At 48.1% G+C, this 26,819-nt stretch overlaps 1 protein-coding gene across 3 annotated transcripts; it reads left to right on the forward strand.

Annotated features, from left to right (window-relative positions):
• Positions 1-26,450, forward strand: arpp21 (cAMP-regulated phosphoprotein, 21). Of its 3 annotated transcripts, XM_064983277.1 has the most exons (20): positions 1-367; positions 6,799-6,927; positions 12,345-12,491; positions 12,613-12,657; positions 12,803-12,886; positions 12,958-13,130; positions 13,292-13,351; positions 13,478-13,615; positions 13,801-13,897; positions 14,063-14,161; positions 14,264-14,286; positions 14,398-14,451; positions 14,587-14,789; positions 23,321-23,413; positions 23,509-23,642; positions 23,845-23,898; positions 24,015-24,182; positions 24,284-24,371; positions 24,645-24,778; positions 25,680-26,450. In XM_064983277.1, exons 2-20 carry the CDS (start codon positions 6,919-6,921, stop codon positions 25,857-25,859), a joined length of 1,983 nt encoding a protein of 660 aa, XP_064839349.1. In that variant the 5' UTR covers positions 1-367; positions 6,799-6,918; the 3' UTR covers positions 25,860-26,450. The 3 variants fall into 3 exon arrangements, with proteins under 3 accessions (XP_064839349.1, XP_064839351.1, XP_064839350.1); XM_064983279.1 differs by lacking the exon at positions 6,799-6,927; XM_064983278.1 differs by lacking the exons at positions 1-367; positions 6,799-6,927 and adding an exon at positions 7,596-7,700.
• The last annotated feature ends 369 nt before the right edge of the window (positions 26,451-26,819 follow it).

The following is a 26,819-nucleotide window of genomic DNA, read 5'->3' on the forward strand; positions in this document are numbered from 1 at the left end:
TTCTTGAAGATCACTCCGCGATGCACACGATGCAGCGCTTAAGTTCAGCAGCAGATGACGCGCTGTCTCACTCGCCGATGTCATCAAATGGAGTCAAGCTCGCCACAAGTTCTGACAGCTCAATCGTCATGAAACGCAAATACAGCGATGAGTTTCTCTCTCTTGGTTCCATACAAACTTTGAGAAATAACGAGGTGCGCCCACAATGTGCTTTGTGCGGGGAAGTGCTTAGTAATGAGTCTCTCAAATCAAACAAATTAGAAACGACAGGTCCTGACCAAACATCCACAGCATGACAGTAAAACCCAGGGAGTTCTTTCAGAGCAGGGCTGAATGCTTCAGGTAACAGTGCCTCGACAGTGGAAAAGTAAGTCAACTTGCAAGGCATTGTTGTCGTTTTATAAACAGGAACAATGGAATACTACCAAAGTAGTAGTTGTGAATTTCTCTTTCCAATAATTCCCTTGTACACAGCTATTAACGTTAGTTAGATTGCTAATATTAGCCAAAGTAAGCAAGCTAGCTTGCTATACTAATAGTGCAAACCTAAGTTACAGTACTTATGAAGATAAAAGGATCAGGCCTATTGTATATCTTACTGTAGAAAGGATTGGTATAAACAAGTCTAGGTTGGAACTGTTGCTGTTAAAATACAAGTAATAATTGTTATTCTGAATTGGAGTAAACTGATTGAAGCAAGATGCTTTTTGAGGCAAACTCACACACAGTTCTGGGTTGCTCATCTACAGCAGGAAGCGGTCTCCTACCTGACTGAGAAAGCAGTAGATGTTCTGATCCAGTTTGGCAGTGAGTCAGGGTTCTCAACTCTGGTGTACTTAAAAAACATGTACAGAAACAGACTCCATGCCGAGCATGACCTCAGGATTGCACTGTTAAAAACTGAGTCCAGAATAGAAATGCTTGTTGAAAGCTTCAACCAGCCACACACCTCTCATTAGGACCGTGTGTGTTTTCTGGTCTACATCTGTGTGATGTGATCAGTCAGTGTATGCCAATTCAGAATGCAAATTATTTATTGTATTTTTAACAACTGTTCCAACCTATTTTTTTTTTCAACAATAATTTCTACAGTAAGATGTACAGTAGGCCTGATCATGTTTCTTCTGTACTGTTACTTAGGGTTGCACTATCAAAAACTGACCCTGTGTCTGTGTTTTCTGGTCTACATCTGTGTGATGTGATCAATCAGCTTATTCCAGTTCAGAATGAAAATGATTTCTTCTATTTGAACAGTAGTAGTTCCAACCGAGACAGATGAATACAGTGCATTAGGAAACTATTCAGACCCTTTCCCTTTTCCCACATTTTGTTACATTAGTCTTTAAAAATATATATTTTTATTGAACCTTTTTTTAACTAGGCAAGTCAGTTAGGAACAAATTTGTTCTTGCTGTGGGGATGTTTTTCAGGGGCAGGGACTGGGAGACTAGTCAGGATCGAGGCAAAGATGAACAGAGCAAAGTACAGAGAGATCCTTGATGAAAACCTGCTCCAGAGGTCAAGGGGTATGAATACTTTCTGAATGCACTGTAAGTGTTTTTAATGGGGAAACATAAACATGAATAGCTACAGTTGAAGCCGGAAGTTGACATACACTTCGGTTGGAGTCATAAAAACTAATTTTTCAACCACTCCACAAATTTCTTGTTAACAAACTATAGGTTTGGCAAATCGGTTAGGACATCTACTTTGTACATGACACAAGTAATTTTTCCAACAATTGTTTACAGACATATTATTTCATTTATAATTTACTGTATCACAATTCCAGTGGGTCAGAAGTTTACATACACTAAGTTGACTGTGCCTTTAAACAGCTTGGAAAATTGGCTTTAGAGGCTTTTGATAGGTTAAATGACAAAATTTGAGTCAATTGGAGGTGTACCTGTGGATGTATTTCAAGGCCTACCTTCAAGCTCAGTGCCTCTTTGCTTGACATCATGGGAAAATCAAAAGAAATCAGCCAAGACCTCATAAAAAACATTGTAGACCTCCACAAGTCTGGTTCATCCTTGGGAGCAATTTCCAAACGCCTGAAGATACCACGTTCATCTGTACAAACAATAAATACCATGGGACCACGCAGCCGTCATACCGCTCAGGAAGGAGACATGTTCTGTCTCCTAAAGATGAACATACTTTGGTGTGAAAAGTACAAATCAATCCCAGAACAACAGCAAAGGACCTTGTGAAGATGCTGTAGGAAACAGGTACCAAAGTATCTATATCCACAGTAAAACAAGTCCTATATCGACATAACCTGAAAGGCCGCTCAGCAAGGAAGAAACCACTGCTCCAAAACCGGCATAAAAAAAGACAGACTACGGTTTGCAACTACACATGGGGACAAAGATTGTACATTTTGGAGAAATGTCCTCTGGTTTGATGAAAGAAAAATAGAACTGTTTGGCCATAATGACCATCGTTATGTTTGGAGGAAAAAGGGGGATGCTTGCAAGCCGAAGAACACCATCCCAACCTTGAAGCACGGGGTGGCAGCATCATGTTGTGGGGGTGCTTTGCTGCAGGAGGGACTGGTGCACTTCACAAAATAGATGGCATCCTGAGGAAAGGAAAGGAAAGGAAAATGATGTGGATATATTGAAGCAACATCTCAAGACATCAGTCAGGATGTTAAAGCTTGGTCGCAAATGGGTCTTCCAAATGGACAATGACTCCAAGCATACTTCCAAAGTTGTGTCATAATGGCTTAAGGACTACAAAGTCAAGTTATTGGAGTGGCCATCACAAAGCCCTGACCTCAATCTTATAGAACATTTGTGGCCAGGACTGAAAAAGCATGTGTGAGCAAGGAGGCCTACAAACCTGACTCAGTTACACCAAATCTGTCTGGAGGAATGGGCCAAAATTCACCCAACTTATTGTGGGAAGCTTGTGGAAGGCTACCCGAAAAGTTTGACCCAAGTTAAACACTTTAAAAGCAATGCTACCAAATACTAATTGAGTGTATGTAAACTTCTGACCCACTAGGAATGTGATGAAAGAAATAAAAGCTGAAATAAATAATTCTCTCTACTATTTTTCTGACATTTCACATTCTTAAAATAAAGTGGTGATCTTAACTGACCTATGACAGGGAATTTTTACTAGGATTAAATGTCAGGAATTGTGAAAAACTGAGTTTAAATGTATTTAACTAAGGTGTATGTAAACTTCCGACTTCAACTGTATTAATATTATTATATTTCATTGTTATTTACTATTTGTCTATTTTGCATTTGTTTTAGGCATAAGGGCAATATGAAAAGTACAGATATTTACATATAGTTGCATGTTTTCATAAGCTTGGGTCCCAGGAAAACACAGAATTTCTAATTTGGGTCCCAGCCTGAAAAGGTTTAATAACCCCTGGGTTAGGGTTACAGTTAGGGGTTAGGTTTAATTTTAGGGGTTTGGTGTTAGGGTAAGTTAAGGGTTAGGGAAAATAGGATTTTGAATGAGAATACATTTGTTGGTGCCCACTTGGATAGTAAAACCAACAGTGTGCGTGCGTGTGTTCCTCTGGCCTTCGCCCCTTTGGAGCAGGTGGCACTGTTGACGCACTGTCTCCCCAATGAACACACACACTCTGCTGTCGGTTCTCCAGTGTCAGTCTCTGTGGATTCTGCCATGCCTGAAACTCACTTATCATATCTGAGGGCTTAACTGTCCCTCTCACTGACACACAGCTGACTGACCCGTCTTTAGTAGCAGAAACACTGACACACAGCTGACTGACCTGTCTTTAGTAGCAGAAACACTAACAAACACAGCTAACTGACCCGTCTTTCGAGGCAGAAACACTGACACACACAGCTGTGGGACCCGTCTTTAGTAGCGGAAACACTGACATACAGCTGACTGAACCGTCTATGCTAGCATAAATGTTAACTGACCCTTCTTTAGTAGCAGAAACGCTAACTGACCTGTCTTTTGTTGCAGAAACGCTGACTGACCTGTCTTTAGTAGCAGACACACTGACACACACAGCTGACTGACCCGTCTTTAGTAGCAGAAACGCTGACTGACCCGTATTTAGTAGCAGAAACGCTGACTGACCCGTATTTAGTAGCAGAAACGCTGACTGACCCGTCTTTAGTAGCAAAAACACTGACACACACAGCTGACTGACCTGTCTGTAGTTGCAGAAACACTGACACACGGCTGACTGACCCGTCTTTAGTAGCAAAAACACTGACACACACAGCTGACTGACCTGTCTGTAGTTGCAGAAACACTGACACACGGCTGACTGACCCATCTTTAGTAGCGGAAACACTGACACACACAGCTCACTGACCCATCTTTAGTAGCGGAAACACTGACATACAGCTGACTGAACCGTCTTTGCTAGCATAAATGTTAACTGACCCTTCTTTAGTAGCAGAAACGCTGACTGACCTGTCTTTAGTAGCAGAAACACTGACACACACAGCTGACTGACCCGTCTTTAGTAGCAGAAACACTGACACACACAGCTGACTGACCCGTCTTTAGTAGCAGAAACACTGACACACACAGCTGAGTTACCTGTCTTAATTAACAGAAGCACTGACACACACAGCTGACTGACCCATCTTTAGTTGGAGAAACCCTGACACACAACTGACTGACCCGTCTTTAAAGTAAAAAATGTTTATCTTTAATTTACATTCTGTAGAAACGATGAGAATAGACATTTTCAGTACTTTTGTGAAGCATCACAGCACAGTTGACAATTTCAGGTAGAAATCTAACTGGATGGACATCAGAAATAGAGGAAGGCCAAGACAAGCAGAAACACTGACACACACAGCTGACTGACCCATCTTTAGTAGCAGAAACACTGACACACAGCTGACTGACCCGTCTTTAGTATCAGAAACACTGACACACACAGCTGACTGACCCGTCTTTAGTAGCAGAAACACTGACACACAGCTGACTGACCCGTCTTTAGTAGCAGAAACACTGACACACAGCTGACTGACCCGTCTTTAGTAGCAGAAACACTGACACACAGCTGACTGACCCGTCTTTAGTAGCAGAAACACTGACACACAGCTGACTGACCCGTCTTTAGTAGCAGAAACACTGACACACACAGCTGACTGACCCGTCTTGAGTAGCAGAAACACTGACACACAGCTGACTGACCCATCTTTAGTAGTATAAACATAAACCTAGAAAAGGCTCATACAGTAGCCTAAATTACATACAGGATCTTACTCTAATTTAGGTTAGCTACACTATAGTCAGCTCCATCTTTCTCTCTCTCCCTCACTCTCACACACATGCACGTTCACACACTAACACACACACAATATTGTTTTCTCCTTTCTCTTTTAACTTGTTTCCTCCTACAGATTGAAGAGATAGATACAGTATAGAGGAAGGTAGAGAGACAGAGATGAAGAGAGAAAGATACAGAAACAGTGATAGAGAAATAGGGAAACAGAGAGAAAGATAAACTGCCTACTCTATGTTAATTAATCTGAGTGTGTCTGTGATGACCTGTCACTCATAGTCAGGCCTACACACACACACACACACACACACACACACTTCTTGTGTAACTAACCTTGTGGGACACACAATTCAGTCCTATTCAAAATCCTATTTTCCCAAACCTAACCGTAACCCAAAAAACGAACCTTAACACAAAAACTTAACCTCCCCAGTGGCGCAGCGGTCTATGTCACTGTGTCTCAGTGCTAGAGGCGTAACTTTAGACACCCTGGTTCAAATCCAGGCTGTATCTCAACCGGCCATGATTGGGAGTCTCATATGGCGGCGCTCAATTGGCCCAGCATCATCTGGGTTTGGCCTGTGTAGGTCGTCATTGTAAATGAGAACTGACTTGCCTTGTTAAGTAAAGATAAATTCCCCAAATAAACCCTAGTTCCTGAAGCTAATTCTTAACCCTAAACCCCCTAGAAGTGGTATTGGACTGTATGGGGATAAAATACAAATGTTTTTTTTTTCAGGGGTTAGATCAGCTTTAATATTGCAGATAGATTATAGCTTTCCAATCCCCCATATATTTTTTGGGTTAATACATATATATATATATATATATATATACACACTACTATACACATTACCACTTAGAAATGTTCTTGTTTTTGAAAGAAAAGCATTTTTTTTACCCATTAAAATAACATCAAATTGATCGTTGTTAATGTTGTAAATGACTATTGTAGCTGGAAACGGCAGATTTTTTATGAAATATCTACATAGCTCGTATTTCTTTCGGGATAAACAAAATGTCCCCAGTTGGTCAAATACTATTCTTGTGGGGACTTCGGGTTAGACACGCACACGTATGCGTGCACGCTTACACACACACACACACACACAAACACACACACAAACACACAGGTCAGGCTCTGGGAACCGCAGCCCATAATAAGAGAGTTCAGAAGACTAGATAGGTTGATCTGCTCTGGTATCTAACTGCTGAGTATCCATAGAGACTGTTGCTATGTCGGCAAAAAATCTCAATTCATTAGGAACAAATATAAATAGCCATCATCGTGTTTGTCGTATCATCATCATATCACCACCATCATCTTCATGATACTGAGAGTGTTGAGACCTGTTGGCCTAAAATGTGTAAGCTTGAGAGCTCTCTCTCTTCCTCACCTCCCACCCCCTTCGCTGTCTCTCTAGCGTCTAAAGTGCTGTTTTCACACACTTGAGAAGGACTTTTTTACAGTTTCTTTCTGCAAATTAGTTCAGGACAGTTAACAATAATTATACCTTTCTCTCTGTCTCTCTTTCTTTCCCTCTGTCTAGATAAATAGCCAAGAGGGAGAGTGGGGGAGTGAAAGCAGAGAAGGAAATGAGAGATTAAAGGGGAGTAAGAAAACCTCTAGCTGTTCTATGCAAACGTTCGTTACCCACCACTAAGCCACAATGAGACAGGTGTGTTATAGCAGGTGCACGCATGCACATGCATGCACACACACGCACGCATTCACACACGCAGAGTATTCAAAGGATGTCCTTACAAACCAAGTTAAGTAGAGTACATTAATATGTAGCATACAGTAAATTGTATTAGGCTGCTCTGCTCTCTTCCCCAAAAGCTCCAGCAATTTTACACTTACAGTAAACACCTCACAGTACAGACGCACTAGAGAGCTATAGCTGATGTACCAGCTGAGTGTCACACACACACACACACACACACACACACACACACACACACACACACACACACACACACACACACACACACACACACACACACACACAGCTGTCCTCTTTCTAATAGACTTTATATAATAGGTGGGTCTATTTCTGACAGTGTGCCATGGGGAGATGAGGCCGACACCCAGTCTCCATCTCTGCACGCCGTGCCAACCATACCGCCTAAACCTAGACTAGCAGGTGACAACTAGGCTACTGTGTGTGCGAGAGATAGATGGGAAAGGGAGAGAGAGAGAGAATTTTGTGCACGTGCCTTTCAGTGTCAGGCAGCAGAGCTGGTGTGTGTGTTGGAGATACAGCGTGTGGGTGGAGAGAGAGGCAGCTCGTGCACTGTGCCGGTGTCTGACAGATAGAAAAGCGAAAGGCGCGTAGTGGACTCACTCAAAAATACACCTCTAAAAAGAGCCGACCCGAGCGTCTGAGGGGAGATTTGACACGGACACGGCGCTCGAGGAGCTCCTGGTTTACAAATCATCTCCCGCGAGGTAAAATAAACACACACTCCCACTGTTTACTGGAGTGGCTGTTGATGTTGTGGTTGTGGTTGATGATGATGTTATTGTTGTTTATGTCGCTGTGCTATCGAGTTGTGCTGTGTCTTCGCCTTCGGGTTGTTGCAGTTTTTATAGATAAACCTATATCCATGGGTTAGTCATCCCCCGGCCAAATGGCTTTACCTATTTTCATACTGAGGGCTGACAGACAAGTCCACATGGTCAGATATTGTTACTAAATGTGTGCTAAATGTCCACGAACACCAGATACTGGTTTTGTCCTTGACAATTCATTTATTTGGACAAGTTTTGCTAAATGGGCCCTGTACGCAGACCTTTTCGGTTTACCAGAGGAAAAATTAGGTCAAACAGCAGCTGAAATACGTGGTGAACTGGCAGTGACGGTGTGTGCTCCTGTCCTCCCAGAGAGAGAAAAAATAAAGAAAAAGAGAGTGAGAGGGGGAAGTAGAGACAGATAGGGAGAGAGCGAAAGGGAGAGGTAGACAGAGGGAGAGAGTTAGAGAGGGGGTGGGGGGTAAGGAGAGAGAGGTTTAGTTGACAGCCCAATGAAGGTTGTGAGCAGGAGGTCTATAGGGGTAAAAATATCATGTGGCTTAGCTCAGCCAGGGCACAGGAATGCCACACACACACACCCTGAATAGTAGCTTGACTGGCCACTATGGTTATATCAGCTCTGTCTCAGTGGGTCAAGTGGATTCTACAGAGAAATATGATATACACATACAGTGCATTCATAAAGTATTCAGACCCCTTGACTTTTTCCAAATTTTGTTACGTTACAGCCTTAATCTAAAATGGATTAAATACATTTTTCCCTCATCAATCTACACTCAATAATAATAATAATAATAATAATAAACACTCATAATGACAAAGCCAAAACAAGTGTTTTGAAATGTTTGCAAATGTATTACAAATAAAAAACAAATACCATATTTACTTAAGCGTTCAGACCCTTTGCTATGACACTAGAAATTGACCTCAGGTGCGTCCTGTTTCCATTTATCATCCTTCAGATGTTTCTACAACTTGATTGGAGTCCACCTGTGGTAAATTCAATTGATTGAACATTATTTGGAAAGGCACACACCTGTCTATATAAGTTCCCACAATCAGAGCAAAAACCAAGCAATGAGGTCGAAGGAATTGTCTGTAGAGCGCCGAGACAGTATTGTGTCGAGGCACAGATCTGGGGAAGGGTACCAAAACATTTCTGCAGCATTGAAGGTCCCCAAGAACACAGTGGCCTCCATCATTCTTAAATGGGAGAAGTTTGAAACTACCAAGATTCTTCCTAGAGCTGGCTCTATGAAAGTCTGATGAAACCAAGATTGAACTCTTTGGCCTGAATGCCAAGCATCACGTCTGGAGGAAACCTGACACCATCCCTACGGTGAAGCATGGTGGTGACAGCATCATGCTGTGGGGATGTTTTTCAGCGGCAGGGACTGGGAGACTAGTCAGGATCGAGGGAAAGATGAACGGAGCAAAGTACAGAGAGATCCTTGATGAAAACCTGCTCCAGAGCACTCAGGACCTCAGACTGTGGCGAAGGTTCACCTTCCAACAGGACAACAACCCTAATTACACTGACAAGACAACACAGGAGTGGCTTCGGGACAAGTCTCTGAATGTCCTTGAGTGGCACAGCCAGAGCCCGGACTTGAACCCGATTGAACATCTCTGGAGAGAGCTGAAAATAGCTGTGCAGTGACGCTCCCCATCCAACCTGACAGAGCTTAAGAGGATCTGCAGAGAAGAATGGGAGAAACTCCCCATATACAGGTGTGCCAGGCTTGTAGTGTCATATCCAAGAAGACTCAAGGTTATAATTGCTGCCAAAGGTGTATCAACAAAGTACTGAGTAAAGGGTCTGAATACTTATGTAAATGTGATATTTCTGTTTATTTTTTTACATTTTCAAATAATTCTTAAAACCTGTTTGTGCTTTGTCATTATGGAATATTGTGTGTACACTAATGAAGATTTTTTTTTTAGAATAAGGCTGTAATGTAATAAAAATGTGGAAAAAGTCAAGGGGCCTGAATACTTTGAGTGCACTGTACGTTCATGTGTGGCCCCCAGTCAACCATGACTCTGGTTGACCAGTGGTTAGCCCACTGCAGGTACCAAGTGTTGTTGTTGTTGTAAGGTTCCAGACTCGGGTTGGCCGTACAAGGTCGGACACAACGTTATACAGTTTTTTTAAACTTTTGCCCCCCAGAACTACACGGAACAAAAATATTAACGCAACATGTAGTGTTGGTCCCAAGTTTCATGAGCTGAAATAAAATATCCCCGAAATGTTATATACAAACAAAAAGCTTATTTCTCTCAAATGTTGTGCATAAATTTGTTTATGTCCCTGTTAGTGAGCATTTCTCCTTTGCCACAATAATCCATCCCCATTACAGGTGTGGCATATGAAGAAGCTGATTAAATGGCATGATTATTACACAGGTCCACCTTGTGCTGGGGACAATAAAAGGCCACACTAAAATGTTCAGTTTTGCCACATAACAATGCCACAATTGTCTCAAGTTTTGCGGGAGTGTGCAATTGGCATGCTGACTGCAGGAATGTCCACCAGAGCTGTTGCCAGAGAATTGAATGTTCATTTCTCTACCATAAACCGCCTCCAACATCATTTTAGAGAATTTGGCAGTACGTCCAACCAGCCTCACAACCGCCAACCACGTGTAACCGCGCCAGCCCAGGACCTCCACATCCAGCTTCGTCTGAGACCAGCCACCCGGACAGCTGATGAAACTGAGGAATATTTCTGTCTGTAATAAAGCCCTTTTGTGGGGGAAAAAATCTCAGATTGGCTGGGCCTGGCTCCCCATTAGGTGGGTCTGGCTCCCCATTAGGTGGGCCTGGCTCCCCATTAGGTGGGCCTGGCTCCCCATTAGGTGGGTCTGGCTCCCCATTAGGTGGGCCTGGCTCCCCATTAGGTGGGTCTGGCTCCCCATTAGGTGGGTCTGGCTCCCCATTAGGTGGGTCTGGCTCCCCATTAGGTGGGCCTGGCTCCCCATTAGGTGGGCCTGGCTCCCCATTAGGTGGGTCTGGCTCCCCATTAGGTGGGCCTGGCTCCCCATTAGGTGGGTCTGGCTCCCCATTAGGTGGGCCTGGCTCCCCATTAGGTGGGTCTGGCTCCCCATTAGGTGGGCCTGGCTCCCCATTAGGTGGGTCTGGCTCCCCATTAGGTGGGCCTGGCTCCCCATTAGGTGGGCCTGGCTCCCCATTAGGTGGGCCTGGCTCCCCATTAGGTGGGCCTGGCTCCAAAGTGGGTGGGTCTATGCCCTCCCAGGCCCACCCATAGCTGTGCCCCTGCCCACTCATGTGAAACCCATAGATTAGAGCCTCATTTATTTCAATTGACGGATTTTCTTATATGAACTAAGTCAGTAAAGAAATGAAATTGTTGCTTTTCTATTTTTGTTCAGTATAGTTTAGTTGGCTACTCGATATGGTGTGCAAAACCACTTTTTCTGCAGGTGAAGAACTGGTAACTAAACTTTTCTCTCCTCGGGCACAGGGGCAGTTGGATCAGCAGATGAATGATGGTGCACAGGCCTAAACACACACAGACACAGGTCCCTGTGTCCCGCATCCATCTGTCACACTCCAACCAGCATGTCACAGCTTCTGCAGTGTTCAGCTAAAACTCTCCTCTCTCCCCTCCTTAAAGCCTCCCATAAAGCTCTGTTACCATGGTGATCAGTTCAACCCAGCAGCCATATGCTCCACTCTCCTCTTCCTGCTGATTCTACACTTTCCCTACCCTCTTTTCTATCCCTCTTTCTGAGCTTTCTCTCTGATCTCTCTCTCTTTTCATCACTGCTTCTCCCCATCTTTTTCTGTATCCTTTCTCTCTCCCATCTCTCTCTGTCCGTATCCCTAAATCTCTTTACCCCTCTTTCTGGATCTATGTAATACACTTTCTTTGTAGCCATGGCTCTGTCCCAAATGGCACCTCTATTCCCTATACAGTGCACTACTTTGGACCAGACACTACATAAGGAAATAGGTGCCATTTGAAACGTAGACCACGTCTGCCCAAACTATCTATTAGACAAACTTCTTTAGATGCAACATTAGTAATCATAACTCTAATAGGGTGGTGTTCCATATATAAATTACCCCTATGACACTGGTGTTACAGGAATAAGTGTCCCCTATGACCCTGTGGTGTTACAGGAATAAGTGTTCCCTATGACACTATGGTGTTACAGGAATAAGTGTTCCTGTCCAAGGGATTGGAGCGCTGGCCGGAATGTGGTTTTTCCCACAAGTGGGATCAGGAGCTCAGCTCGGAATTCTGGGAATATTGCTGCCGGCAGATCGGATGATGCCTCCCACAGCTGCTGTTACTAAGAAAAGCCTAAGAATACACACGTTACGCATACACTCACTGCGCACACACATTTACTATGTACACACACGCTCATGCACACACTCTTAGACCCAACTAGGCAGCCATGGAGTGTGTTGTACAGGGGGAAGGAGGTCAGAGAGAGGCAGCATATGTAAAAGCCGTTCTATGGGATCTGCAAGTGACATTAAGTAGGTGTGTGTGAGTTTATATCAGTAACTGACGTGTGTGTTTTGTAGTTTTCAGAGAGGATGTCTGAAGCGATCGTCCCAGAATCCTCAGGGCTGAGGTCATGTAACGAGTTATGCCCCTCCGCTCTGCCATCCTCACCCCCCCTTGCCACAGAGGATGAGTGTCACCATGACAACAGAAAGGTGGAGCAGCAGGTAAGACTTGTGACTTCATGAGGTGTTGTTATTATAGATCAGATAGGTGACATGACTGGTGGTCCCTGAGGAATGCCATGTGATGTCACTGTGTGATGATTTGTCACATTTTGTCCCACAGAAACCTGTCAGTAACCAGGGGCAACCAGCCAGGAAGAGAACCAAGGTAGACTCTGTTTCTGTCACACCTACGTAGAGCCATATATATTACTATTGTGTATGTACACTGTGTCAGCCTTGATTTAGCCCCGGGTGGACAGGGTTTGCACTTCTGAGGCTATTTCATTGGTTAATGTTGTTGCTTGTTTCAGGCCAAAGGCAGGTTGGTGAGGAGCATGGCTGTGTGTGAGGAGTCATTCCCACCATCCCCTCCTGACACCACCCAAGACAGCCAGGTAACACACACACACACACACAGACACAAAACACGCACAACACACACATCATGTGATGTTTGATGTTTTAGAGCTCTGTTGAAGTCACCATGCTGCCAGGTTGCCATGACAACGAGGAGGAAGAGCAGAGCAAAGAGCCAAATGTGCCCACGCTAATTATCTCAGACACCAGTCAGGAATACACAGACTCTACTGGGATTGACCTGCACCAGTTTATCATCACCACCCTGAACAGCAATCCCAGGTACAAAAAACTGTGTGTGTGTGTGTGTGTGTGTGTGTGTGTGTGTGTGTGTGTGTGTGTGTGTGTGTGTGTGTGTGTGTGTGTGTGTGTGTGTATGTAACTGCTTAGCTGGCAATGATGTCATGGTAATAATATGATGTCATGGTGTTGTCATCTTTCAGGGACAGGATGATGCTGTTGAAACTGGAGCAGGACATGATCGACTTCATCACAGACAACGGGTATGTGTGTGTGTGTGTGGCCATAATTTTTGTTTTAATGCAAATATGATTTACTGTATTTACTTCAATGTGTTATCTAAGCAGGACTGTCATCCCCTCCCATCTTCTTCTCTCTCCCTCTCTCAGTCCTTATAAGAAATTCCCTCACATGTCTTCCTACCATCGTATGTTGGTCCACCGGGTAGCAGCCTACTTTGGCATGGAACACAATGTGGACCAGACTGGCAAATCTGTCATCATCAATAGCACCAGTAACACACGCATGTACGTAACTCTCTCTACTCTGTGGTATATCAGTACGCTTGCAACAACAGGATCGTGGGTTTGATTCCCGCGGGGGACACCCATACAATAACGTGTGTCCTCACTACTATAAGACTTTGGACATAAATGTGTCTGAAGGACATATTATTGTTGTTGTATTATTCTCTATTTCTGTATGTGTGTAGACCAGAGCAGAGGTTTATGGACTATGTCCAGGAGGAGAGAGGAGAGGAGACTCAGTGGAGAACCATACTGAAGAGAGACAACGCAGAAGACAACCAGGTGTCTGTCTGTCTGTCTGTCTGTCTGTCTGTCTGTCTGTCTGTCTGTCTTTCTTTCTTAGTAGCATGTAAGCACTATATAAGCTTGTATATTTGGACAGCTTTTAGAGGTCCTTGTCAGAGTTCCAGATTTTGAGAGGTTGTGTTCTTATCCTGCCCCCACCAGGCGAGGCTCCACCCACTACGCGAGGAGAGGCGGAGCAAATCAATGGAAGAGAGAGAGGAGGAGTACCAGAGAGCTAGAGAAAGGATATTCAACCAGGAGGTACACACACACACACACACACACACACACACACACACACACACACACACACACACACACACACACAAACAAACATCTTATTCTTTCTTCTGTCTTCCACAGCCTGCCTGTCCCCAGGAGACCAGGTAATATTGTTTTTATGTTAGACGTAAATAAAGTTGGGTTGACGTTTTTTTCTTAATGTTCCCCAATGGTTTTAATAACATTGTGATGATTATTGTGTGTCGTTATTGCAGGTCTATAGAGGATGGTAGCCCCTATGCTGCGACCCAGAGAAGGCAGCTCTTTAGGTGAGTGTGCTCTCGACTGGTGGCTGAGTGGTACTGAATCTTGACCGTACTAGTAGCGTTTAGCTGAACACACTACCGGGCATTTAATGACCAGTTTACTAGTCTAAATCAGTTGCTGGTCTGTGTGTCCTTCAGGGGTACCAGGGGTAACTCAGGCTCAAGCCGACAGAGCAGCACTGAGACTGACTATAGTCGCTATAGTAACTGGAGCAGCACTGACTCAGGTCGCTATAGCAACGACCCCCGACCCTGGAGCAGCACAGACTCAGACTCTGCCTATCAGAGGCCAAACCCCGCCCCCAAGGCCCGACCAACCAATCACAGCTGGGACGCACGAGGTAGAAAATAATCTAATTTAATTGAACTACAATCCTGATCCTTTTCCATGTACTTTAATGTGTCCCTTTCCCACCTTCTCTCCTCCTCTTTCCCTCCTTCTCTCCTCCTCTCTCCCTTTCCCACCTTCTCTCCTCCTCTCTCCCTTTCCCACCTTCTCTCCTCCTCTTTCCCTCCTTCTCTCCTCCTCTCTCCCTTTCCCACCTTCTCTCCTCCTCTCTCCCTTTCCCACTTTCTCTCCTCTCTCCCTTTCCCACCTTCTCTCCTCCTCTCTCCCTTTCCCACCTTCTCTCCTCCTCCTCTTTCCCTCCTTCTCTCCTCCTCTCTCCCTTTCCCACCTTCTCTCCTCCTCTTTCCCTCCTTCTCTCCTCCTCTCTCCCTTTCCCACCTTCTCTCCTCCTCTTTCCCTCCTTCTCTCCTCCTCTCTCCCTTTCCCACCTTCTCTCCTCCTCTTTCCCTCCTTCTCTCCTCCTCTCTCCCTTTCCCACCTCTCTCCTCCTCTCTCCCTTTCCCACTTTCTCTCCCTCTCTCCCTTTCCCACCTTCTCTCCTCCTCTCTCCCTTTCCCACCTTCTCTCCTCCTCTTTCCCTCCTTCTCTCCTCCTCTCTCCCTTTCCCACCTTCTCTCCTCCTCTTCCCTCCTTCTCTCCTCCTCTCTCCCTTTCCCACCTTCTCTCCTCCTCTTTCCCTCCTTCTCTCCTCCTCTCTCCCTTTCCCACCTTCTCTCCTCCTCTTTCCCTCCTTCTCTCCTCCTCTCTCCCTTTCCCACCTTCTCTCCTCCTCTCTCCCTTTCCCACTTTCTCTCCTCTCTCCCTTTCCCACCTTCTCTCCTCCTCTCTCCCTTTCCCACCTTCTCTCCTCCTCTCTCCCTTTCCCACCTTCTCTCCTCCTCTCTCCCTTTCCCACCTTCTCTCCTCTCTCCCTTTCCCACCTTCTCTCCTCTCTCCCTTTCCCTCCTCCTCTCCTCCTCTCTCCCTTTCCCACCTTCTCTCCTCTCTCCCTTTCCCTCCTTCTCTCCTCCTCTCTCCCTTTCCCACCTTCTCTCCTCTCTCCCTTTCCCGCCTTCTCTCCTCCTCTCCCTTTCCCACCTTCTCTCCTCTCTCCCTTTCCCACCTTCTCTCCTCCTCTCTCCCTTTCCCTCCTTCTCTCCTCCTCTCTCCCTTTCCCACCTTCTCTCCTCTCTCACCTTCTCTCCTCCTCTCTCCCTTTCCCACCTTCTCTCCTCCTCTCTCCCTTTCCCACATTCTCTCCCTTTCCCTCCTCCTCTCCTCCTCTCTCCCTTTCCCATCTTCCCATCTTCTCCTCCTCTCTCCCTTTCCCACCTTCTCTCCTCCTCTCCTCCTCTCTCCCTTTCCCACCTTCTCTCCTCCTCTCTCCCTTTCCCACCTTCTCTCTCCTCCTCTCTCCCTTTCCCACCTTATCTCCTCCTCCTCATCTCCCTTTCCCTCCTCCTCTCCTCCTCTCTCCCTTTCCCACATTCTCTCCCTTTCCCTCCTCCTCTCCTCCTCTCTCCCTTTCCCATCTTCTCTCCTCCTCTCTCCCTTTCCCACCTTCTCTCCTCTCTCCCTTTCCCTCCTCCTCTCCTCCTCTCTCCCTTTCCCACCTTCTCTTCTCTCTCCCTTTCCCACCTTCTCTCCTCCTCTCTCCCTTTTCCACCTTCTCTCCTCCTCTCTCCCTTTCCCACCTTATCTCCTCCTCCTCATCTCCCTTTCCCTCCTCCTCTCCTCCTCTCTCCCTTTCCCACATTCTCTCCCTTTCCCTCCTCCTCTCCTCCTCTCTCCCTTTCCCACCTTCTCTCCTCCTTTCTCCCTTTCCCACCTTCTCTCCTCCTTATCTCCCTTTCCCACCTTATCTCCTCCTCATCTCCCTTTCTGTCCTCATCTCTCCCTTTCCCACCTTCTCTCCTCTCTCCCTTTCCCTCCTCCTCTCCTCCTCTCTCCCTTTCCCACCTTCTCTCCTCTCTCCCTTTCCCGCCTTCTCTCCTCCTCTCTCCCTTTCCCACCTTCTCTCCTCCTCTCTCCCTTTCCCACCTTCTCTCCTCCTCTCTCCCTTTCCCACCTTCTCTTCCTCTCTCGCTTTCCCACCTTCTCTCCTCCTCTCTCCCTTTCCCACCTTCTCTCCTCCTTTCTCCCTTTCCCACCTTCTCTCCTCCTCATCTCCCTTTCCCACCTTATCTCCTCCTCATCTCCCTTTCTCTCCTCCTCTCTCCCTTTCCCACCTTCTCTCCTCTCTCCCTTTCCCTCCTCCTCTCCTGCTCTCTCCCTTTCCCACCTTCTCTCCTCTCTCCCTTTCCCTCCTTCTCTCCTCCTCTCTCCCTTTCCCACCTTCTCTCCTCTCTCCCTTTCCCGCCTTCTCTCCTCCTCTCCCTTTCCCGCCTTCTCTCCTCCTCTCCCTTTCCCGCCTTCTCTCCTCCTCTCCCTTTCCCACCTTCTCTCCTCTCTCCCTTTCCCGTCTTATCTCCTCCTCTCTCCCTTTCCCACCTTCTCTCCTCTCTCCCTTTCCCGTCTTATCTCCTCCTCTCTCCCTTTCCCGCCTTATCTCCTCCTCTCTCCCTTTCCCGTCTTATCTCCTCCTCTCTCCCTTTCCCACCTTCTCTCCTCTCTCCCTTTCCCTCCTTCTCTCCTCCTCTCTCCCTTTCCCGCCTTATCTCCTCCTCTCTCCCTTTCCCGTCTTATCTCCTCCTCTCTCCCTTTCCCGCCTTATCTCCTCCTCTCTCCCTTTCCCGCCTTATCTCCTCCTCTCTCCCTTTCCCGTCTTATCTCCTCCTCTCTCCCTTTCCCACCTTCTCTCCTCTCTCCCTTTCCCTCCTTCTCTCCTCCTCTCTCCCTTTCCCACCTTCTCTTCTCCTCTCTCCCTTTCCCATCTTCTCTCCTCCTCTCTCCCTTTCCCACCTTCTCTCCTCTCTCACCTTCTCTCCTCCTCTCTCCCTTTCCCACCTTCTCTCCTCCTCTCTCCCTTTCCCACCTTCTCTCCTCCTCTCCTCCTCTCTCCCTTTCCCACCTTCTCTCCTCCTCTCTCCCTTTCCCACCTTATCTCCTCCTCCTCATCTCCCTTTCTCTCCTCCTCTCTCCCTTTCCCACATTCTCTCCCTTTCCCTCCTCCTCTCCTCCTCTCTCCCTTTCCCATCTTCTCTCCTCCTCTCTCCCTTTCCCACCTTCTCTCCTCTCTCCCTTTCCCTCCTCCTCTCCTCCTCTCTCCCTTTCCCACCTTCTCTCCTCTCTCCCTTTCCCGCCTTCTCTCCTCCTCTCTCCCTTTCCCACCTTCTCTCCTCCTCTCTCCCTTTCCCACCTTCTCTCCTCCTCTCTCCCTTTCCCACCTTCTCTTCCCCCTGCTTTCCCACCTTCTCTCCTCCTCCTCTCTCCCTTTCCCACCTTCTCTCCTCCTTTCTCCCTTTCCCACCTTCTCTCCTCCTCATCTCCCTTTCTCTCCTCCTCTCTCCCTTTCCCACCTTCTCTCCTCTCTCCCTTTCCCTCCCCCTCTCCTCCTCTCTCCCTTTCCCACCTTCTCTCCTCTCTCCCTTTCCCTCCTTCTCTCCTCCCTCTCCCTTTCCCACCTTCTCTCCTCTCTCCCTTTCCCGCCTTCTCTCCTCCTCTCCCTTTCCCACCTTCTCCTCCTCTCTCCCTTTCCCGCCTTATCTCCTCCTCTCTCCCTTTCCCGCCTTATCTCCTCCTCTCTCCCTTTCCCAACTTATCTCCTCCTCTCTCCCTTTCCCACCTTCTCTCCTCTCTCCCTTTCCCTCCTTCTCTCCTCCTCTCTCCCTTTCCCACCTTCTCTTCTCCTCTCTCCCTTTCCCATCTTCCTCCTCCTCCCTCTCCCTTTCCCACCTTCTCTCCTCTCTCACCTTCTCTCCTCCTCTCTCCCTTTCCCACCTCTCTCTCCTCCTCTCTCCCTTTCCCACCTTCTCTCCTCCTCTCCTCCTCTCTCCCTTTCCCACCTTCTCTCCTCCTCTCTCCCTTTCCCACCTTCTCTCCTCCTCTCTCCCTTTCCCACCTTATCTCCTCCTCCTCATCTCCCTTTCCCTCCTCCTCTCCCTCTCTCTCCCTTTCCCACATTCTCTCCCTTTTTCTCCTCCTCCTCTCCTCCTCTCCCTTTCCCTTTCCCATCTTCTCTCCTCCTCTCTCCCTTTCCCACCTTCTCTCCTCTCTCCCTTTCCCTCCTCCTCTCCTCCTCTCTCCCTTTCCCACCTTCTCTCCCTCCTCTCTCCCTTTCCCTCCTTCTCTCCTCCTCTCTCCCTTTCCCACCTTCTCTCCTCTCTCCCTTTCCCGCCTTCTCTCCTCCTCTCTCCCCTTCTCCCTCCTTCTCTCCTCCTCTCTCCCTTTCCCACCTTCTCTCCTCTCTCACCTTCTCTCCTCCTCTCTCCCTTTCCCACCTTCTCTCCTCCTCTCTCCCTTTCCCACCTTCTCTCCTCCTCTCTCCCTTTCCCACCTTCTCTCCTCCTCTCTCCCTTTCCCACCTTCTCTCCTCCTCTCTCCCTTTTCCACCTTCTCTCCTCCTCTCTCCCTTTCCCACCTTATCTCCTCCTCCTCATCTCCCTTTCCCTCCTCCTCTCTCCCTTTCCCACATTCTCTCCCTTTCCCTCCTCCTCTCCTCCTCTCTCCCTTTCCCACCTTCTCTCCTCCTTTCTCCCTTTCCCACCTTCTCTCCTCCTTATCTCCCTTTCCCACCTTATCTCCTCCTCATCTCCCTTTCTGTCCTCCTCTCTCCCTTTCCCACCTTCTCTTCTCTCTCCCTTTCCCTCCTCCTCTCCTCCTCTCTCCCTTTCCCACCTTCTCTCCTCTCTCCCTTTCCCGCCTTCTCTCCTCCTCTCTCCCTTTCCCACCTTCTCTCCTCCTCTCTCTCTTTCCCACCTTCTCTCCTCCTCTCTCCCTTTCCCACCTTCTCTCCTCCTTTCTCCCTTTCCCACCTTCTCTCCTCCTCATCTCCCTTTCCCACCTTATCTCCTCCTCATCTCCCTTTCTCTCCTCCTCTCTCCCTTTCCCACCTTCTCTCCTCTCTCCCTTTCCCTCCTCCTCTCTCCCTTTCCCACCTTCTCTCCTCTCTCCCTTTCCCTCCTTCTCTCCTCCTCTCTCCCTTTCCCACCTTCTCTCCTCTCTCCCTTTCCCGCCTTCTCTCCTCCTCTCCCTTTCCCACCTTCTCCTCTCTCCCTTTCCCGCCTTATCTCCTCCTCTCTCCCTTTCCCGCCTTATCTCCTCCTCTCTCCCTTTCCCGTCTTATCTCCCTCCTCTCCCTTTCCCACCTTCTCTCCTCTCTCCCTTTCCCTCCTTCTCTCCTCCTCTCTCCCTTTCCCACCTTCTCTTCTCCTCTCTCCCTTTCCCATCTTCTCTCCTCCTTTCTCCCTTTCCCACCTTCTCTCCTCCTCTCCCATCTTCTCTCCTCCTCTCTCCCTTTCCCACCTTCTCCCCTCCTCTCTCCCTTTCCCACCTTCTCTCCTCCTCTCTCCCTTTCCCACCTTCTCTCCTCCTCTCTCCCTTTCCCACCTTTTCTCCTCCTCTCTCCTTTTCCCACCTTCTCTCCTCCTCTCTCCCTTTCCCACCTTCTCTCCCTTTCCCATCTTCTCTTCTCCTCTCTCCCTTTCCCATCTTCTCTCCTCCTCTCTCCCTTTCCCACCTTCTCTCCTCTCTCACCTTCTCTCCTCCTCTCTCCCTTTCCCACCTTCTCTCCTCCTCTCTCCCTTTCCCACCTTCTCTCCTCCTCTCCTCCTCTCTCCCTTTCCCACCTTCTCTCCTCCTCTCTCCCTTTCCCACCTTCTCTCCTCCTCTCTCCCTTTCCCACCTTATCTCCTCCTCCTCATCTCCCTTTCCCTCCTCCTCTCCTCCTCTCTCCCTTTCCCACATTCTCTCCCTTTCCCTCCTCCTCTCCTCCTCTCTCCCTTTCCCATCTTCTCTCCTCCTCTCTCCCTTTCCCACCTTCTCTCCTCTCTCCCTTTCCCTCCTCCTCTCCTCCTCTCTCCCTTTCCCACCTTCTCTCCTCTCTCCCTTTCCCTCCTTCTCTCCTCCTCTCTCCCTTTCCCACCTTCTCTCCTCTCTCCCTTTCCCGCCTTCTCTCCTCCTCTCTCCCTTTCCCTCCTTCTCTCCTCCTCTCTCCCTTTCCCACCTTCTCTCCTCTCTCACCTTCTCTCCTCCTCTCTCCCTTTCCCACCTTCTCTCCTCCTCTCTCCCTTTCCCACCTTCTCTCCTCCTCTCTCCCTTTCCCACCTTCTCTCCTCCTCTCTCCCTTTCCCACCTTCTCTCCTCCTCTCTCCCTTTCTTCCACCTTCTCTCCTCCTCTCTCCCTTTCCCACCTTATCTCCTCCTCCTCATCTCCCTTTCCCTCCTCCTCTCTCCCTTTCCCACATTCTCTCCCTTTCCCTCCTCCTCTCCTCCTCTCTCCCTTTCCCACCTTCTCTCCTCCTTTCTCCCTTTCCCACCTTCTCTCCTCCTTATCTCCCTTTCCCACCTTATCTCCTCCTCATCTCCCTTTCTGTCCTCCTCTCTCCCTTTCCCACCTTCTCTTCTCTCTCCCTTTCCCTCCTCCTCTCCTCCTCTCTCCCTTTCCCACCTTCTCTTCTCTCTCCCTTTCCCTCCTCCTCTCCTCCTCTCTCCCTTTCCCACCTTCTCTCCTCTCTCCCTTTCCCGCCTTCTCTCCTCCTCTCTCCCTTTCCCACCTTCTCTCCCTCCTCTCTCTCTTTCCCACCTTCTCTCCTTCTCTCTCCCTTTCCCACCTTCTCTCCTCCTTTCTCCCTTTCCCACCTTCTCTCCTCCTCATCTCCCTTTCCCACCTTATCTCCTCCTCATCTCCCTTTCTCTCCTCCTCTCTCCCTTTCCCACCTTCTCTCCTCTCTCCCTTTCCCTCCTCCTCTCTCCCTTTCCCACCTTCTCTCCTCTCTCCCTTCCCTCCTTCTCTTCTCATCTCTCCCTTTCCCACCTTCTCTCCTCTCTCCCTTTCCCGCCTTCTCTCCTCCTCTCCCTTTCCCACCTTCTCTCCTCTCTCCCTTTCCCGCCTTATCTCCTCCTCTCTCCCTTTCCCGCCTTATCTCCTCCTCTCTCCCTTTCCCGTCTTATCTCCTCCTCTCTCCCTTTCCCACCTTCTCTCCTCTCTCCCTTTCCCTCCTTCTCTCCTCCTCTCTCCCTTTCCCACCTTCTCTTCTCCTCTCTCCCTTTCCCATCTTCTCTCCTCCTTTCTCCCTTTCCCACCTTCTCTCCTCCTCTCCCATCTTCTCTCCTCCTCTCTCCCTTTCCCACCTTCTCCCCTCCTCTCTCCCTTTCCCACCTTCTCTCCTCCTCTCTCCCTTTCCCACCTTCTCTCCTCCTCTCTCCCTTTCCCACCTTTTCTCCTCCTCTCTCCCTTTCCCACCTTCTCTCCTCCTCTCTCCCTTTCCCACCTTCTCTCCCTTTCCCACCTTCTCTCCTCCTTTCTCCCTTTCCCACCTTCTCTCCTCCTCTCTCCCTTTCCCACCTTCTCTCCCTTTCCCACCTTTTCTCCTCCTCTCTCCCTTTCCCACCTTCTCTCCTCCTCTCTCCCTTTCCCACCTTCTCTCCCTTTCCCACCTTCTCTCCTCCTTTCTCCCTTTCCCACCTTCTCTCCACCTTTCTCCCTTTCTCACCTTCTCTCCTCCTCTCTCCCTTTCCCACCTTCTCTCCTCCTCTCCCTTTCCCATCTTCTCTCCCTTTCTCACCTTCTCTCCTCTCTCCCTTTCCCACCTTCTCTCCTCCTCTCCTCCTCTCTCCCTTTCCCACCTTCTCTCCTCCTTTCTCCCTTTCCCACCTTCTCTCCTCCTCTCTCCCTTTCCCACCTTCTCTCCTCCTCTCTCCCTTTCCCAACTTCTCTCCTCCTTTCTCCCTTTCCCACCTTCTCTCCTCCTCTCTCCCTTTCCCACAATCTCTCCTCCTCTCTCCCTTTCCCACCTTCTCTCCTCCTTTCTCCCTTTCCCACCTCCTCTCCTCCTCTCTCCCTTTCCCACCTTCTCTCCTCCTCTCTCCCTTTTCCACCTTCTCTCCTCCTCTCTCCCTTTCCCACCTTCTCTCCCTTTCCCATCTTCTCTCTCTTTCCCACCTTCTCTCCTCCTTTCTCCCTTTCCCACCTTCTCTCCTCCTCTCTCCCTTTCCCACCTTCTCTCCTCCTCTCTCCCTTTCCCACCTTCTCTCCCTTTCCCATCTTCTCTCCCTTTCCCACCTTCTCTCCTCCTTTCTCCCTTTCCCACTTTCTCTCCTCCTCTCTCCCTTTCCCATCTTCTCTCCCTTTTCCACCTTCTCCTCTCTCCCTTTCCCACCTTCTCTCCTCCTCTCTCCCTTTCCCACCTTCTCTCCTCCTCTCTCCCTTTCCCACCTCCTCCTCTTTCCTCCCTCCTCCCTTTCCCACCTTCTCTCCTCCTCTCTCCCTTTCCCACCTTCTCTCCTCCTCTCTCCCTTTCCCACCTTCTCTCCCTTTCCCACCTTCTCTCCTCCTTTCTCCCTTTCCCACCTTCTCTCCTCCTCTCTCCCTTTCCCTCCTCCTCTCCTCCTTCCTCCCTTTACCTCCTCATCTGTCATCTTTCTCTCTTTATCTCTCACTCTCAGATGACCATGCCCCCACCACAGGCTCCAACTACCTCACGGTGCCAATGGAGAACGGGATTCCACCAGGAAGTATATTACTGAACCCACATACAGGTACACACACACACACACACACACACACACACTCATACACATGCATGTATATGTGAAAAGGGAATTGTGAGTTTAACCTTGACCTCTAACCCCAGGCCTGCCCTTCTTGAACCCAGACGGAAGTCCTGCCATCTACAACCCCCCCGACCCCCAGCAGCCAACAAGAAGCCAGCCTCAGCAGCAGGCCCCTCTGCCGCAGCAGCCAATGGCTGGCCACACAGTCCCTCAGGTAAAACACTGATTGCACAGTAACCAAATAGAATTTGAATACAAATACAATAATCTACCTATTCATTAGTTATACTAATTGTATAAACAGTCCTGTCCATGCAACCCGATCAGCCAAATTGTGTTCCAGCCGTGTTGATAATAGTAATAAACAGAGCCTGTTTTTGTAATAGAAGACTGGCAATAACAATGCTTTCTCTCAGGTGGTTCAATATTCGTCCGTCTCTTATCCCCCCCAGCAGTTGCAATACTCTACGGTACTAAGTTTTTTTCATGCATGTGTTTTTGTGGATATAACAGTGTATGCATGAACAGTATAAATGTATTATGTCTGTCTGCGTGTCTTTGTTAACATGCTCTCTGTGGTCCTCAGAGCGAGGACCTGTCGTCTCAGTTTGGTCACGTTACTGTGAGCTGTCAGCCATTGGTGGAAGCTCCGTCTCTATACCCTCCCTTAGCCTCTCCCACACAGAGTTATGTCTATACCGCCCCTCCCCCTCCTCACAACCCCCCCAGCTACTGCCAACCCCCTCCAACTCAGGTAGGAATAACACAACACAATCATAATAGAATGGTAGCATAGAATCGTAGAATGATAGAATAGTCCCATGTGTTGACATGATGTTGAACTCTGTACTGTAGGTGCCTGTGTATTACTACTCTACTACTCAGTATCCTACCTCAGCACCCCAAAGACCTGCCACACCTACCCAGGCCATACAGCCTACAGGTACGTACGTGTGTGTGTGTGCGTGCGGCAGTAGGGAGGGGGGCCGTTACACTGTAAGAGATTTAGTCTGAGGTCTCACAGTGAACCGGTCTCTTTTCCTGCTGCTTCTACTCTACAGAGAGATCCTGATTAGCTGCTAGTCCTCCATTTGTCAGATATTACAGCAAATGATACAGCTTTGAATTAGCTTTAAACAAACAAGCAATTGATTGATGTTTTACGAATAATCTGCTGGGCGTTTATCTGTATATCTGTCTCTGTGTGTATTTGTAGGTTACTCTCCTGTCATAGCCAATCAGCAGCAGACCTACCAGGGGATGATGAGTTTGCAGCTGCCTCAGAGCCAAGCCCAAAGATTGCTGGGTTCTCATCCACCTGGCTCCTCCCACCCATGCGGTGTAACACAGGTAACTATGACAACCACAGTGTCATATACTCAGTGGCCATTGTATTAGGTACACCACCCACGTAGCTGTGGCTTGCTGTATAAAGCAGGCAGACGGGCATCGAAGCATTCAGTAACTGTTTGATTGAACGTTAGAATTGGCAAAACGAGTGGCCCAAGTGATTTTGAGCATGGTATGATAGTCGGTGCCAGACGCGCCGGTTTCAGTATCTCAGAAACGAACTCCTGCGCTTTTCACATTTGACAATATCTAGGGTTTACAGAGAATGGTGCCACAAACAAAAACATCCAGTCAGCGACAGTCCTGTGGGCGGAAACAGCTCCTTGGTGAGAGTACAACAGTGGTATGTAAAACGGCACCTCGGAACGCACTTGTCGGATCTTGTCACGGATTTGCTATTGCAGCAGACGACCACACCTGGTACTACTCCTATCAGCTAAAAACAAGAAGAGCTGGCTCAAGTGGTCACGCAATCACCAACTGGACAATTGAGGAGTGGAAAAACATTGCCTGGTTCGACGAATCCCGGTTTCTGTTGCGTCATGCCAATGGAAGAGTCAGGCTTTGGCGTAAGCAGCATGAGTCCATGGCCCATCCTGCCTGGTGTCAACGGTACAGGCTGGTGGTGGGGGTGTAATGGTGTGGAAGGTAAAATGTCTGCAGGATGACTGTAAGTCGTTTTGGATAAAAGCGTCTGCTAAATGGCTTATATTAGACCAAATGAGCAACCTTTCCATGCCCTGAAGAATTCCAGCTGTTCTGGAGGCAAAGGGGGGTCCGGCCTGGTACTAGATGGGTGTACCTAATAAACTGACCACTGTAATTCCTCAGTGTTGAATTAAAGTTGCAGTGTTGTCAGGCTACTAATCAAATCTGTGCCTAAATTGAATCTCTCCCTCAGGGTGGTGTGGGGGTATCGTACCCCCAGACTGGTCTCATGTCGCGGGGTGAGGGGGGTTACTGCTGTATGGTATCTCCAACCTGTCCCCCTGGTCCCATACCCCCTCCCCCTCTACACACCGGCTGCCATGCCTCCAGCTGTAGCAACATCAGCAGCCAGGGGTGGGCGGGAAAATACTAACACACCCCCACCCAACCTGAACTTACATAACCCCCACCCAACCTAAACTTACATAACCCCCACCCAACCTAAACTTACATAACCCCCACCCAACCTAAACTTACATAACCCCCACCCAACCTAAACTTACATAACCCCCACCCAACCTGAACTTACATAACCCCCACCCAACCTGAACTTACATAACCCCCACCCAACCTAAACTTACATAACCCCCACCCAACCTAAACTTACATAACCCCCACCCAACCTAAACTTACATAACCCCCACCCAACCTAAACTTACATAACCCCCACACATAAACACACTTAATCCCCCCCCCCACCTCTACTTGCACAACCCCACCGGACTGTGTTGATTGAGATGCAACCAGTGTTCAAGCTGTTACACACACACAGTATACCACAGGCAATGTATTGTGCCAAAGCTGTATCAGAGGTACTGTACTGATTTAAAAGCATCATTTATATACTCCAGTTGAGTTTTGTATGGATATGAAATGATTATATATATATATATATACATATATGTATTGTAGTGTTTGAGCAGAATAAACTGTGGCTGCTTTGACAGGTCACCTTTCTAACGGCTGTGGTCTCTTTCATATTGAGTATTTGATCTGATTTTCTAATCTACACACTGCTGACATTGTTAGCATTGATTGTATCACAATTATTAAATTGTTGAACGGATGTTGTTTTTTGTTTTTTTTTACATTTGATCGATCCAGAATGTAATTCACAGAGAGCAATCTTACACTTATGAAAAATATAAAACGCAACATGTAAAAGATCCCAGATATTTTCCATTTATCTCTCAAATTTTGTTCACATTTATTTACATCCCTGTTAGTGAGCTTTTCTCCTTTGCCAAGATAATTAATCGATCTGACAGGTGGCATATCAAGAAGCTGATTAAACAGCATTGTCATTACACAGGTGTACCTTGTGCTGGGGACA

This window comes from Oncorhynchus masou, chromosome 13 (assembly GCF_036934945.1).
Source record: "Oncorhynchus masou masou isolate Uvic2021 chromosome 13, UVic_Omas_1.1, whole genome shotgun sequence".
NCBI lineage: Eukaryota > Metazoa > Chordata > Actinopteri > Salmoniformes > Salmonidae > Oncorhynchus > Oncorhynchus masou.

Bases quoted from the DNA above. Each gene is read 5' to 3' on its own strand.
- arpp21 (XM_064983277.1), top strand. The intron at 23,899-24,014 runs GTACTAAGTTTT...TGTGGTCCTCAG, and splicing joins AGCAGTTGCAATACTCTACG to AGCGAGGACCTGTCGTCTCA. The intron at 24,779-25,679 runs GTAACTATGACA...TCTCTCCCTCAG, and splicing joins ACCCATGCGGTGTAACACAG to GGTGGTGTGGGGGTATCGTA.